Source organism: Arvicola amphibius, chromosome 2 (genome assembly GCF_903992535.2).
Source record: "Arvicola amphibius chromosome 2, mArvAmp1.2, whole genome shotgun sequence".
NCBI lineage: Eukaryota > Metazoa > Chordata > Mammalia > Rodentia > Cricetidae > Arvicola > Arvicola amphibius.
In genome coordinates, this window is record NC_052048.2 from 132,063,069 (window position 1) to 132,079,230 (window position 16,162).

A 16,162-nucleotide genomic window follows, 5' to 3' on the forward strand; every position below is an offset into this window, starting at 1 on the left:
CTCTCCCCCTTTCTTTCTTTCTTTCTTTCTTTCTTTCTTTCTTTCTTTCTTTCTTTCTTTCTTTCTTTCTTCCTTCCTTCCTTCCTTCCTTCCTTCCTTCTTCCTTCCTTCCTTCCTTCCTTCCTTCCTTCCTTCCTTCCTTCCTTCCTCCCTCCCTCCCTCCCTCCCTTCCTTCTTTCTTTCTGAGATTGGGTTTCAGTTAGTAGTCTCAGATGAGCCCCACTGAATACTTAAGCCTCCTGCTTCCGCCTCCTGAACGCCAGAGTTACAGGCATTGTGCCAGCCTCAATATGTCGCCTTTTTAGTCTGATTTCCTTCACTCAGCGAAATCCATTGAAGGATCTTCAGCATTGTGGTGTTCATCAATGGCTTTTCCTTTCTCCGAGTCGCATTCCATCTTCTAGCTGTGTCTCTGCTTGTTTATCCATTCATGGCTCAAAGTGCGTATTGATTGTTGTCGCTTGCCCTTTTATTCCCGTAATGATGCCTTTCGAACAATATAATTTTTCAATTTTAGTATACTCAAATTTATGGCGGTCCCCCTATGGTTAGTGCCTTTGTATATTGTTAAACAATCTTTGCCTCAGGGTTAAGAAGATTTTATGAGTTTAAAAAATGTTTCTGAATTTTGGCTACTTGTCCTTTCTATTCGATCATGGCTCAACCTCGGTTGGTTTTTGAGTTTTATGTGAGGTAGGGATCAAGATCCATCATTTCCCCACTGTCTACCAACCCGGCCCTGGGGCTTGCTGACTCCCCTTCTCCTGGATGCATTCTAGAGCCTTCTGGACCAGGGGTCGTGCACATCTGGTATTGAAATCTGTGTCTGGCCCTGGTTCGTTGTTCTTACATTGATCTCACACGGTCTCAGTTCCCAGTGCTCTGGCCCCGGTCTTCATACCTCATAGAGCTGGCTTTGCTGTTCTGAACTCCATCTTGCTTCTCCACATGGAGAATCGGCTTGTCAGTTTTCATGGAAACAGGAGCTGGAAGGGCTTCAACTAGAGCTGCAGTCACATCATGGATCAACTGGGAAGAGTTGGAATCTCATTATTGAGCCTTCCATGACTATGATACATACAGGAAAAACATGTTAAAGACAGTGAGACAGAGTTTACTTTCACCCTTCTCCTGGGCCCCAAAGGCTGTCCACTCAAATGTGTATGACCGAGTAGGACCTTATGGGCAGAGCTTCCTATGTTGAGGGTCTTGTCCAGGTAAACTGAGGCCTCTATTCAAAACTGAGGGGTGATGTCCGTGTCCCTCCTGTCAGTTACTCCAGCCACTCCTTTCCTCAGCAGAGGCTTTTACACCTGGGGCAGGAGGATCTCTGTGAGCTCGAGGCCAGCCTGATCTACAGAGCAAGTTCCAGGACAGCCAGGGCTACACAGAAAAACACTGTCTCGATTAAAAAAAAAATATTCAAGTGTATCTATGACGTCATTATTGAGCCACTGACGTATTTTATGAGCATTTTTTCCAGCGACTGTAAAAAGCTCTTTTTGACTAGGCATTAGCTAGAGAAATGGCAAGGAGATATTTTTAATCTAAGTCCAAATATTTTTCCCCTGACTATCATCTTCAAATCAAATCTCTCATTCAGTAACTTTAAGAGGATCTTATTAAAAACAAAACAGAAGAAAACAGCAACAACAACAAAAATACATTGTTTAATTTGGGGAGGCAGAGACTGCAATCTTTTTATCGACAAACTGTAGTTTCTGTTAAAAACGATCTGCCAGCACCTGGAGTTTGTTTTCACCCCTCTTGGTCTCAGCATGCAAAAAGGAGATTTCACTGCTGAGTTACCTGTATAAATTTCTGCGCTGACATGTTTATGCTCCCCTTGTTCAAACACCTTCAAGCTCGGGTACACGTTATTCTTGAAATGGAAGCATTACTTTGTCAATTGTCATTTCCTTCCTCCCCGAGAGGAACAAGGATTTTTAAATGAGTGTGAAATTTAACGCAGATGATAACTCTCTGGATGCATCCCAAAATGTATGGGTTTGGATTTCAGATTGTTAGCATTAATAGAAAAGAAATCTGGAATGTGGTGAGCTAAACAGGACCTGGGGTGGTTAAGTTGTGGGGACCTGGGAGAGTGAAGGAGTGGGACCTGGGGTGGTGAAGGAGTGGGGACCTGGGGTGGTGAAGGAGTGGGGACCTGGGATGGTTGAAGAATCCCTTCCGCAGAGCCTTCCTGACTGTTCTTGTCTGCCCCAGGGGACTAGGGCTGAAGGGTCCCCAGTCATCTGCCATTCAGCTCAAGGTAGAGAGCCACTGCATCCCCCAGGCACTTAGAAGCCTCTCTGCAGGGCCATTTCCACCAGATTCCATTTGGAGCTGTGTGGATTCAAAGTGATACTTCATCACAGTGTCTGGCCATCTCTCCAGGAAACAGAAAGGCAGGGAGCCTGGGAAAGAAGGAAGCTGCCTTTGGTTGGAATAGAAGCAGGCATGGGACACTCTACTGGTGGTACGGTGGCTGTTAGGGTCAGAGCCTGGGCCCTGGATGACAACCTTAAGGAGCTAGGCTCCAACACCTGTCTGCAAGAGGCCAGCTAAAGAGGCAAATAACAGCAGAAAAAGGAGATTTATTCAATGTGGCTCCCTTGAGAGGAGCAACAAAGCCATCCAGCACCCCACCAGCACCCTGCTCATCTATCTCCTGGGTCCTGACATAGGGTTCAGGTTCAAAGCAAGAGGTATATATGCCAAACTGAGTAGTCCCAGTAAAGCAAAGGGTAGCCAGCCATGTGATTTTATTAAAAGTAAGAAGTTTGGGGGCTGGAGAGATGGTTCAGCTGCTAAGAGCACTGGCTGCTCCTGCAGAGGACCTGGGTTCCGTTCCCAACACCCACATGGCAGCTTGCAACAGTGCCCAACTCCAGTTCTGGGTGATCCAGTGCCCTCTTCTGGCCTCTGAGGACAATGCACGCATGTGGCACACACACAGGCAAGACTCTCACACATTAAAAATAATTAAAAAAACATTTATCGCCGGGCAGTGGTGGTGCACGCCTTTAATCCCAGCACTCGGGAGGCAGAGGCAGGCAGATCTCTGTGTTCGAGGCCAGCCTGGTCTACAAGAGCTAGTTCCAGGACAGGCTCTAGAAACTACAGGGAAACCCTGTCTCGAAAAACAAAAACAAAAACAAAAAAAACCCAACAAAACATTTATTCTGTATGTGTACGTGTGAGGGTGTGCACACTATAGTATGCATGTGGAGATCAGAAGGGGATTTGTCATTCTCTTCTTCTTTATGTGGGTCCTGGGAATCGAGTCCTGGTCACGAAGCTCAGCAGCAAACCCTGCTCTGCTCTGAGCCATCTTACACCATCCGATGCCTGCTGCTTCTGTAAACGTCTTATTGTGAAACAGAGCTGTGTAGAGAGCTGGGTCTGGCTTGGCTGTCTCAGTTTTTAATTGACACATAATGTGCATAGTTATGGGGTACAGCTAGTTTGTTTTATTTTTAATAGCTGTCATAACTGATTCAAAGAGGAGAAGGGTATCATGGGACCACATGTATTAAATCACAGCACTCAGTTTTCAACCCCATCTACCAATTAAAGGCTTTTTATTGAACGGAGCTAGGCGTCGTGCGTCTTCCTTTATGTCAGCCAGCGGTTTTACAAGCTAATTGGAAAGCTTCACGTTTTTATATTTTTAAATAAGCAGATTCAATATCCGCCTACATTATTTGGGCAAATTTCAAAGAGGTTAGGAAAAAAATATGTTTCTAATATTTAAAGGTATGTCCATGTAAACACTTTTTATAGGTGATACCATAATTTGAAATGCCACTTCAAAACAGCCTCTTCAAAACAATGCCACTTCAAAACAGCCTCTCCAAAATGCCAGTTACAATGGAAAAGCATCCTCGTTACAATGAGTCACCTAATTTCTCTTGAGTAGTCAAATGAAGTTGCATTTCCTCTTGGTGAGCAATAGCTGCGTATACATTACACATAATATAAAATATTATTAGCAAAATAAAAGGTAGAAAATGTCAACCACCACTTGTCATCATAACAGGTCAGCAAGTGTGAAACACTTGTTTATGCAAGGGAAAAAATGTAACTCATCTTTGGGTGTACGGCTCTTTTGAGAGCGCTGTCTCGAGACAGCCAGCAAGCCTCCCTGTGGTTGGAAAGATGCCCAGTCACGCTTCTCTGATCACAGAGCCTAGTGTATGGGTTGCTACAAAACTCTGAAAAGTAAACCTAACCAGATCAATGATTCCTACTGCAATTTCTGAATGTCTGGACTTACTGTCCTGGTCACAGTACCCTGAAGAAAATCTCCAAGGAAATTAGCATCCATTCACTTTCTTCTTTCTGTCATAGACAGACTTTCCATCAATGATTACACTCCATTTCACCCATAAATAGTGGTGCAGAGTGTGTGTGTGTGTGTGTGTAGGGTATATATGTGTATACATGTTTATGTGTGCATGCATGTGTGTATGTGTGGGGCGGGTATATGCATGTACATGTTTGTGTATGTGTTTGTGCGCACATATGTGCGCACGCATGGGTCAGAGGTCAATGTCAGGAGTCTCCTCAATTACTTCCCATTCTAATTTTTTTTTCTGAGACAGGAACTCTCATTGAACTTGGAGTCCACCAATTCGGGTAGGCTGGCCAGTGAGCTCCCAATACCCTCCTGTCCCCAACTGCCTAGCACTGAGATTACAAATGTGCTCTGCTACCCCCGAGTTCTTTTGTGGGATCTAGACTCAGGTTCTTGGGACTGCATGGCAAGCACTCCACTCACTAAGCCAGTTCTGCATCCCCTGCTTTTTGTTTTTTAAGACTGGGTTTTGCCATGTAGGCCAGGTCAGCCTTGAACTCATGGTTCTCCTGCCTCCACCTCCCCAGTACTGGAATGACAGGCCTGTACCACCACACACAACTAGAAATGATGTTTTTATTATTATTCTGTGACATCTTCCTCGTTAGTGGCTCAGAGACACAAGGCTCTTCATGTAGTTCATCGTTAAAATCAAAATCTAAGAAATCCCAGTTAGAAACATCTGTGCTTTTAAGTATTTCACAAAGGCTTGGCGGCATGAGACCCATTCCTTCTCTTCGTCTTCAGAAATACCGTCTCTGCATTTTCCAAGGTTGCAGTGGCTGTACCATTATTCTTGCTGTCATCACCCACCAACCTCTGGGTTTCCAGTCTAAGGGGGGATGTATATTCCGAGAATTCCTTCTCTGGGAAGATATAAACATACACACTCGCCTTATAAGGCCCCAACAACAAAAAGTCCAACCTAAGGAACCAAGGAGTTAAGTGGACTTCCAGAGTCCGGATGGGGGCTTGCTTAAAGGACCATGAGTGACCCTGCCATGCCAGAAAGTCTTTACCCAGCATGGATAATGGCTTCCCTACAGTCACACAGATGGGGGGTCCCTTTCACTAACCACCCCAAGACCGTAAGGATAGAATTGCATGCAAAAGGCTGGGAAGAGTGGCTGGAGTCTCAGAAGAGGGTTCCTGCTCTCCCAAATTTCTCCTTCTCTGAGGAAACCCCAGCAGCCAGCAGCAGGCCCTAACTCTATGCTTGTTCGGAAACAGGCACAGCTGGCCTAATTAAGATGGTGACTGTTTTGCCTAGAGGATACCACACTGCCAACCTCCCCTCTCCGTGTGTGTGTGTGTGTGTGTGTGTGTGTGTGTGTGTGTGTAAGTCAAATGAGATGGGTCAAAGGGAAAGTAAATTGATCTTCCAGCAACCCCCCCCCCAACCCAACCCCACCACCATCAAACTCCTCACTCCCAGCCAAGGCCAGCGTTGGAGGAGGCCCCGGGGAAGGAAGACGTCATCTCCTTCCTAGCTGGTAACGTTCGGTGGTGGAGAGCATGGTGACCTGCCTTGTGCCTGACTGAGCACAGGCTCAGAGAATTGAAGCAAGGACATCTTGTTTTGTCTGCCTGGATTCTTGAGCTTTCTCCGTGTGGAGGAAAACTGCATTTCAAGTAGGAAAAGAACTCACCGCTGGTGCTTTCTCTCTGTTTACTTTTGTCTGCGTTACAAACATTGCCTTCGGTTATGGATTCCTTGCTGGAATCCTGTGAAGCCATATATCCATTTGCGAGAAGAGTTAAGGTAGCTAAAATTTGGTCACATAATTGATGAAGTCACTTAGCTAGGTACTTGGAACACAACCTAGGAGTTCAAGCTCTCAGTGTCTATTAGAGATAGGAGGTGTTTGGGGCATGTTAAAGGAAAAGAACAGAAGCTCCAGCCTAAAGTGTGCTTGGTTTTTTAGGTGGGTCACTTCTGGAACATGTATATGACATACGTATACATTTCTCCATAATACATTATATATGTATGCATATGCCTATGATGCATGGAGCAGCATGCTTGGTAAGCTCCTCAGGTCGTAAGAGCCTGTTTTATACATATATACATACATGTGCATCTATTGTGTAAGTCACACATACATGTGTACTTAAGTACCACACACTGTGACTTACACAATAGAAATGTTGTCTCCTAACTGCCAAGGCTGGAAGCCCAAGAGTGTGTAGACAGGGATGGCTCCTTCTGAAGACAGGGATGAAGAGTCGGTTCCAGGCTCTCTCTACCTTCTAAAGGGTTGCTGGCGATCTTGGGCATTCATTCTTTGACTTGTAGAAGCTTCCCCCTGATGTCTGCCTCCGTCTCCATGTGGCAGTCTCTGAGAACACGCATGTGTCCAGTCCCTTCATATAAGGACAACATTGTATGTCACGAGGATCCTTCCTCTGTGTGATGTCCTTTCAACCTTGGGAATTATACCTACAACTCCACCTGCTAATGAAGTCATATTCTGAGGTGTGGTGACTTGCTACTTTGACACAGGAGTTTTGGAAGGACACAATTCACTCTACAGTGCTGACCTCTGCTCTAGACCCCCTGACACAGGCCTCAGAAGGTGAAAGTGTGTGTGATATGTATGTAGTATATGCCATGTGCTCTCCATAATGTGACAATCACACTCTTCATGATTTTTTGAAGATTGTTCTCTGTTTTGTTTTGTTTTTGAGACAATGTCTTGCTATACATCCCTGGCTGGACCAGTACTCCCTATGTAGCCAAGGCTAGGCTCTGACTCCCAAATTCTCCAACCTCAGCTTCCCAAGTGCTGGGATTACAAGTGTGCACCACCATGTTGGGCTTGAATTTTTAGAACACTTCGCACAAGACCTACCTTCTTAGATATTCAAGTGCACAGTGCAAAACTGGGACCTATAAGCGTCACGGTGAATAGCTGGTTCTTCGTCTTGCACAGATGAAGCACTACAACTGTCAAACATGAATCCGTGTTTTTAAGAGTGACCCCCAAATGCCTGTATGCTGAGAAAAACTGAGAGCTGCATAGCCACCTGAAGTGACACAATGTCTCATCTCAAATACGGTGATGCGCAAAATAAAACCACATGGATAAATGTATGGCTGAGTTATAGGAGAATGAAGGAAAAAATATCCCAAATGTCCAAACTGAAGACCTGAAGCAAGAGAGCTAAGCAATGGCTGATCGGGGGGAGCTCCAGAGAGCGGGGTTCTCAACCTCCCTAACACTGTGCCCCTTTAGAACAGTCCTTCCTGGTGTGCTGGCCCAGCCATAAAATTATTTTGTGCTACTTCATAACTGTAACTTGGCTACTGTTATGAATCGTAAGGTAAATATTTGTGTTTTCCAATGGTCTTAGGCGATTAAGTAAGGGGTCATGACTCACAGGTTGAGAACCACTGGTACAGATCCTTAGCAGCTGGCTCATGCCACGTGATAGGTCATTGCCCAGCTGAAGCAGAGGGGCTTGCATGAAACACGGGGCTCTAAAGAGATGCCTTGTCATAGAAAAGAGCTAGAAAAACCCAGAGAACCACTTCAGCTGATTAGAACTTCGGGGGAGCTGGGCTCTACTGAATGCTTGCATCTGCTCTGAAGGCTTACAGGGTCAGGAGGCTTAGTCAGGGTACATATAAGAACAAGGATTTGAGGGAGGTATGAGCTATTAGGTTTGTTTTGAAGTATGAGAGAGAGAGAGAGAGAGAGAGAGAGAGAGAGAGAAGGGGAGGGAGGGAGGGGGGGAGAGGGAGAGGGAGAGGGAGAGGAAGGTGGAGTCTGATAAGGTCTGCTGGGTGGGGGTGCTGAGCTACTGGGGAAAGTCATCCTGGGATGAGAGAATGGATGGAGCCCCAGAGAGTGAGCAGAGGGCGTGTCAAAGCTGAACTTGCTACTTTTTTAAAAAACTGTTTTTTTTCTCCGCTTCCCCCCTTCCCTCTCCCTTCCCCTTCTACACTCTCCCATGATGGCACACACCTTTAATCCCAGCATGTGGGAGGCAGAGGCAGGTGGATTTCTGTGAGTCTGAGGCCAGCCTGGTCTACAAGAACTTGCTACTTTTAAAGATTGCCAAGCCCCCTTCTCTGTGGTTCCCTGCTGAGCTCTATACGAATCAGCAGTCACTATAATAAAACAATGGAGCAGATCATGTTAGAAGGGGATTACAGCTTTGTAGTTTGGTAATTTGGGACTGTGTGTGTGTGTGTGTGTGTGTGTGTGTGTGTGTGTGTGCCTGTGTACGTGTGTGTGTGTGTGCATGTGCGTGTGTGTGTGGAGGTGTGGAGGCATGTGGGGGGTGGGGATTGAACCCAGGGCATCATCACACATGCTAGGCAAATGCTCTACTGCTGAGCTTCCTTTCCAGCCTGGGCACCTAATTTGAACACTGCTCTATTGGTTATGACATCTGCGGTGGTTAAGGAGCAACTAGCAGCTCCCATTGGCTGAGTTTTCTATCAGACACTGGGTTCTTCTTCTGCTCATTCCTCATGTCAGTTCCACATGGCAGCATAACTATTGTCTCTGTACCTTAGAGAAATCTTTAACTCTGAGGGATAGTCGGTGAGTGTCTCTGTATGACAGCTGCTCCCTAACTAATGACACAGCATTAAACCTAGGTCTGTTGCCTGCTATAGCAAAGCTACTAGCTGTTACCTCTGGGCAGCCGGTTATAGATGGCTTTTGTTTTATTCTTTATCCATTTTTTAAAATTTTCTGAGTTTTAAATGTAAAATGGAGGCAAATTTGATAGCCGTAAAAAATCTTCAATAACACGACCCAAAACCACACATGCATGTGCACACACACAAACACAAGCCATTGGAATGTGTGTGCAGGAAGAGACATGGACGAGCAGAGTGATGTCAAGCAGGCTCCCTGGTCCTGGGTTCCTCCATCACACCCAGGGTCCTACTTTACTCCTGAGCTTGTTCATTTTGCCTCAGCCCAGGGCACAGTGCTAATGTCAGGTGGGAGAAGCTCGGGGAGGCAACACCTGGACCCTGATAGACCTCGTCTCCCTCGCTCCCCTCACAGGTAAACCCTTTCAGAGACCGAATCTGCAGGGTGTTCTCCCACAACGGTGTGTTTTCTTTCGAAGATGTGCTGGGCATGGCATCGGTGTTCAGTGAGCAGGCCTGCCCCAGCCTGAAGATAGAATACGCCTTTCGCATCTATGGTGGGTACCTTGGTTGGGGTGGTTGGGGTGCTGAGTGGGGAGGAAGAAGCGGTCAAAGAGAATCTGCCACATCTGAAATCCAGCAATGTTAGCTCACTGATGGTATGGTATAACGGGGATTCATCTGGACTTTATGAGTATATATTTTGTTTCTTAAGTACTGTGAAATAACAAAACCAGTTGGGAATCTCAGCTCTGATAGACCTTCCCTCCATGTCATCTATATAAGTGGCCTTTATTATTGCTGTCACCAACATACGTGACAAGAAGCAACTTAGGTGAAGGAGGATTTATTGAGTGTCTGAAGGCACACAGTCCATCGTGCAGGGACGGCGGGTGACAAGAAGGCCACATGCGTTTGAGACTCCTCACCTCCTTACATGTTGGTGGAAGAGGAATCAGAGGCGACACAGGATGCTGGATGGTACTGTAAGCCTCTAGTCCTTCCCCTTAAGAAATCCATGCCCTCCCCAGCTAGGTTCCTCCTCCCAAAAGTCCCAGTGTCTCCCAAAGCAGTGCCAGCAGCTGGGAAACAAATGCTCTATTTCAGGTTCAAATCATAACGCCACCCAAGGGCACTGGGGTCACCAATGTGGTTATTTGGTGATCTCTCTCTGGGCAAGCCAGCGAGAAAAAGAAGACATTGCTTGTCTGGCAGGAAGAAGATTGGGTGGGAACTTGAGAAACATGAGCACCTGAGCCAGCTCTGCATGTGGTGGCTGCATAGTCTTTTTTTTAAAATTTATTTATTGTGTATATAGTGTTCTGGGCACTATAGATGGGTGTGAGCCATCATGTGGTTGCTGGGAATTGAACTCAGGACCTCTGGAACAGCAGTCAGTGCTCTTAACCTCTGAGCCACGTCTCCAGCCCCAACGCTGCATAGTCTTGAACAAGACATTTCATTTTCCTGAGAACCCGTTCTCTCATCTTGACAGTGAAGGACTTGAGAAGGTGATCTGTGATGTCTTTGATGTCTGCCCTTCGCCCTGTGTTGTCCCCATAGCCCAGTGGGATACTCAGACATCTCCAAAGCAACCGAAAGGAAAGAGCCAAAGAAATCTTGAGACGCCTTCCAACAGACCACAAACATCTCTGAGTACATCATGGAAACTCCTTTGCTTGCACGGGCAGACTGGCACATATGATCACTGACCTTTCTGTTTAAGGAGGCCATCCGGCTCCTCCTGTCCTCAGACATCAGTGAGCAGAACCATGCAGGCCAAGAAAAGCCTAAACTTGCTAGGTATGGTGGCACACGCTGGTAATCAGAAGGCTGAGACAGAAGGATTCCAAGTTTGAAGACAAACAGGACTATATAGTGAGACCTTGTCTTAAAAAGCCGAGGGCTAGTGTTACAGCTCAATGGTAGAATGCTTTCTTAGGATACACAAGGCTCCAGATTGGATCAGGATTGCTGGCTGAATTAAACCAAAACTGTCAGCACTGTTTTGGAGAACTGTAACAGAAATCTGCATCTTTACACCGAGACATTTACAATACCCCAAAGTGACCTGATACACAAGAAAATTCCTTTAAATCTTGCTGCAGCCTTCAGAAGGAAGACTGACTCTGACATGACCCAGATACTGAAATTCACTGATGGAGTCTTAAAACAGCCGCCTTCGCCGCCGCTGTCGTCAGCTCTTCAGAGAAACAGAAGCAACGAGAAAGAGGAGAAGGGGGAAGGATGCAGGGTAGAGAGGGAAGGGCAGAGGGATAAAGAGAAAGAAAGACCTGTAGAGGTTGATTTGGGGGACACTGGTGACCAGCAACAACACAATCTACGGTGAGTGGGATATCCGGGAAAGACGGTGATTTAATTCAGTCCAAAGGCACAGGAATTAAGAGCACCATTGACCAAAGACAGAGCAGAGATAGAAAAGCTCCTCCGACCTCCGTTTGTCAGCTATTGGGCCCTTATTGGGCTGGATGATGCCAACACACAATGATGGGTATGACCTTGTTTTTTAATTTTTATTTGTTTTTAATGTATTTAAAAGATTGTGTGTGTGTGTATGCATGTGTGTGCACACACATGCATACACACACATAGTACTCAAGTTGGCCAGAAGAGGGTGTTGGATCCCCTGGATTAGGTGGTTGTGAGCCTCCCAGGGTGGTTACTGAGAACCAAACCAGGTCCTCTGCAAGAACAGTACACACCCCAAACAGATAAGCCACTTCTCCAGCCCCTAACTTTTTTTATTCTTTGATGACTTCAGAACTGTATGCAATATATTATAGTCATATCACCTCCTCACCCTCTTTCCTTTCTCTCCCTCTGTACCCCTCCTTAGCAGCCCCTCCCATCCACGTGTGTGTGTGTGTGTGTGTGTGTGTGTGTGTGTGTGTGTGTGAGAGAGAGAGAGAGAGAGAGAGAGAGAGAGAGAGAGAGAGAGAGAGAGAAAGAGAGAGATCCATCGTATTTAACTGGGGTTGCTTACACAAGACACAAGAGTGGCTGAAGGATTGTTTACTGGCGCATGGGCAGTTTACCAGTGGCTACACCACTGAAGAAAGTTACTCCCAGTCCCCCACACACAACTGCCAATAGTCCCTGACTCAGGAGTGAGGCCTCATGAGGCCACCACCCTCCCCCAGCCACAAAAGGACTGTCTCCTGCACATTTCAATGTGACCTTCTTTATTCGGTTTGCTGATTCAAATGCTAATCTCTTCCAGAAATTCTCTCACAGACACACCAGGAAATAATTTTTTTTTCTGCCTTTATCTGGGCATTCCTCAGCCAAGTCAAATTGACACATAAGATTGACCATCACAACAACCATTTCCAATAAAGTAAAAGAAAATCCACACACACACACACACACACACACACACACACACGAGAGAGAGAGAGAGAGAGAGAGAGAGAGAGAGAGAGAGAGAGAGAGAGAGAGAATAGATATGAAAGCTCATCAGAAAAATACAGCTATGGAGGCAGTGAAGGAAAACAGACAGCTGGTCAAGATGTAACTGAACAAGGGGACCATGTTCTAGCCCCAGCAAGCAGCAGAACTTGGCAGCTTCAGCCCCATGGATCTGGTTTTAAGGATAGAAGGAAGGTGTAATGGAATATTCCTCCAGTATTCCTCAGCAACTAAGGAAAGTCGCTAAGATGGGCTGTGTAGCAGGGTGTCCCTGAATGGAGGCCCAGAGAGCCCATTGTGTGAAGCTGTGAAGGTGAAGCCTAGATTGCCTTAGAGACCCCAAAATGTTGGAGATGCCAGAACTATGGGACACCAGCCGAGGAGAGCTGCTGACAGGGAGTGGACCCTGCCTAAGAGAGAAAAGTGTGTTGCAGTCAACAAAGCTGAAAGGAGTTGGAGATCTGAAGAGCATTTGACATCAGACACGGAGACGTAGAGTTTGGAGTTTGCCCAGCTGGTTTTTGGTCTTACTCTGGTCTGATATTTCCTCACCATGCTCCCTTCCCTGTGTTTTGGAATGATAATGTCTATCCTGTGCCATTATGTGTTGGAAGTGTGTGATCTGCTTTTTATTTTGGTTTTATAGGGGATTACAGTAAAGAGATTCATAAATATCAGAAGAGACTTGGAACGTTGGACTTTAAAACTTTGCTGAGACAGTGATAGACTATGGGGACTTTTGAAGTTGGACTAAATGCATTTTGTGTTATGATATTGTTACAGAATTTTGGAGATTATTGAGTTGAGCTTGGTAGTTTGGATGTCCCCATAAGCTCATAGGGAGTGGCACTATTAGGAGATGTGACTTTGTTGAGATGGGTATGACCTTGTTGGAGGAAGTATGTCACTGTGGGGGTAGGCTTTGAGGTCTCGTATATGCTCAAGTCAAGCCCAGTGTCTCAGTTCACTTCCTGTTGCCTTTGGATCAAGATGTAGAACCCTCAGTTCCTTCTCCAGCACCATGTCTGTCTGCATGCCACCATCTCCCACCATGATGATAATGAACTAAACTTCTGAAACTGTAAGTAAGCACCCCAATTAAACGTTTTCCTCTTTTGAGAGAGAGAGAGAGAGAGAGAGAGAGAGAGAGAGAGAGAGAGAGAGAGAGAGAGAGAAAGAAAAAATACAACTCTGAAAAGGAGTTAAATGGGCTGGGCCTAGTAACATCAGCCTGTAATTGCAGCTGCTTGGTATACTGCAGCAGGAGGCTCACATGGTCAAAGTCTGCCTGAGCTACAGAGTGCATCCAAAGCTAACCTGGAAAACTTAGAAAGTCTATATTACAAAATTAAAAAAAATTAGAGTGCTGGAGTGTAGCTTAATGATAGAACACTCACCTAGTATGCAATAGCCTTTAGGTTTGTACCCCACTACCAAACAAGCCAAACAAACACAAAAACGCATCTGAAATCAAAACTCCCTGGGTGGACTTCACAGGAGGATTGAGATAACAGAGGAAAGGACCAATCTGAAGACAGAGGCAGAAAAAAAAAATTCTGAATAACAGAGGGCAAATATTGAGAGAGAATGAAAGAACAGGGCCTTTGGGACAGGCAGAGTTAGAAAGGTCGAATATGCAACCAGTTGATCCAATTAGAGTCTCAAAAGCAAAGGGTAGAAAAGATATCTGAAGAACTAACGGCCCTAAATATTTTAAATTTGGTACAAGACACAAATTGATAGTGAATCTCAATCCAAAATGAAATCACACACCTGTATATTGTCAGTGCAGCAGACCTGCCTGGGGTGTGTGTGTGTGTGTGTGTGTGTGTGTGTGTGTGTGTGTTCTCCTACAGCTTCCTTCTTCCTTTTCCCAAGCAGTTCCAAGTGTCCCAGGAGAGTGCCTTTGATCCCAGGAGCCAGTCCTAGCTCACTAGTCACAGCCACACTTCTGTCAGAGGTGGCAGCTGTGCTGACTGAAGTCCTTGTCACACTCTCCAGGACAAGACACCTCTAGCAGAGTCCCAGTCCAGCTCAGCCCTCCAGTCTCAGCCAAGAGTGCATGGGTGGCAAGTCACGGAAACCTAGCTCATGAAGTAACAGATAACAGATAAGGGACAATGGATATTAGTCTGCCTGGACTGGGTAAAAAAAAAATCCCCCAAAGTTCAGCGACCTCAGGTGCCACACTTTATGGTTTCAGGGTGGGTGCCAGTTAGGAATCCAGGCTTGGCTTATCTGATCCTTCTTCCTTCTTTCCTCCTCCACCGGCCCTCCTCCCCCTTCCTCCTGCCTCCTCCTCCTCTTTCCTCTTCTGCTTTCTTTTATTCTTTTTGTGGCAGGGTCTCACTATGAAGTCCTGGCTGGCCTGGGAGTCACAGAGATCTATCTGCCCTGTCTCCCCAATGCTGGAATAAGAATAAGAGAGGGTCCCATCTCTTAAAATCTCGCAAAATTCCAGCCATACTTCCGGCCAAGCTGCTTCCCATCTGGGGAAGACCCTTCAAGCTGCTGGCAGAATACAGTTCTTGTGTTCATGGACCTTTGACCCCCGGCTTTGTGCTGGTTAGGAGCTGGAGGCTTCAGCATCTGAAGGCCACCCCAATCCCTTTGTCACCTAGCCTTCCCAGCATGGCCATTTGTCTTCAAAGATAATGGGGGGCAGGGAACAGCCCTCAAATCATCTCCTGTTAGAATGGAGTCTTCCATGGCATGACCTGACCATGGAAGTGCCACCCATCCTGTCACGCCTGCCAAACTCTGTTGGTTGGAAGCAGGTTACAGTCTCCGCCACACCAAACAGCACCAGGGTTCTATAAAAGCATCAACACCAAGGTGTGGATTATTCTGTGGGGGCCTGAGACAGGTGCTCATGTAGTCCAGGCTAGCCTCAAACTCATTGTGAGACTGAGAATACCATGAAGGTCTAGATCTTCCTGCCACCACTTCCAGAGTACTGGGACTAAAAGCCAAGTACCATCAACCCCAGCTCCAGACATCTGTCTCATATGGAGTATGTCCACAGACAGAGCTATGGACCCCATGAAAGAAGGGAAGGCCTGGGATAGAGTGAAGAAGCTGCCAGAAAGCCAGGCAGCTTCTCTGCACAGCTGCGGCGCAAACCTCTTCCTTCCCAGCCCTGAGGTTCATTCTTCTGTGCCCATGAACTAAAGATGACTGCCTTCATACCCACATGGCCTATAGATCCTACGCTGAGCAACTGGCCACAGTTTCAGTTACATCGCTTGCCTGTAATCTAATCTCTGCACTCAGGAGAGAAAGCTGGAAGAAGCAGAAGTTCAAGGTCATGCTCCCATACTTAGTGAGTTCAAGGCCAGCTTGAAACACGTGAAGCCTTGTCTTGACAGAAGGAGGGAAGGAAGGGAGAGAGAGGGGGGAGAGAAGGACAGAGGTAGAGAGAGGGACGGAGCGAGGGAGGGAGGGAGGGAGGAAGGGAGGGAGGGAGGGAAGGAGGGAGGGAGGGGAAGAAGGAGGAAGAGTGCTCTGCCATCTTCCCATGGTTTCCAGAGCCTAATAAACAAAGTCCCCAAAGCCCGTCAGGACAGTAGATGCCCACAAGCGTCTTCTAGACACAGGGCCAACTTTGCTTAGCTTCATAAACGGGAATTTTCAGTCCTCAGAGGTCAGACTGAGCGATTGGGCCAAGTCAGAGACCAGACTCCACCCACCAGACTCCACTCCACCCCAGTGTCCTTGTATCTGTCTTCATCCATCTCCAAGCCCCTAACACACACAGTTAT

At 46.5% G+C, this 16,162-nt stretch overlaps 1 protein-coding gene across 1 annotated transcript in view; it reads left to right on the forward strand.

The window, feature by feature from the left end:
* The window catches only part of Cib4 (calcium and integrin binding family member 4), a 45,437-nt gene that overhangs the window by 22,772 nt on the left and 6,503 nt on the right, over positions 1-16,162 (forward strand). The window contains exon 2 of the mRNA XM_042054557.1: positions 9,388-9,529. Coding sequence (XP_041910491.1) covers positions 9,388-9,529 — 142 coding nt within the window. The remainder of the gene's footprint in view (positions 1-9,387; positions 9,530-16,162) is intronic.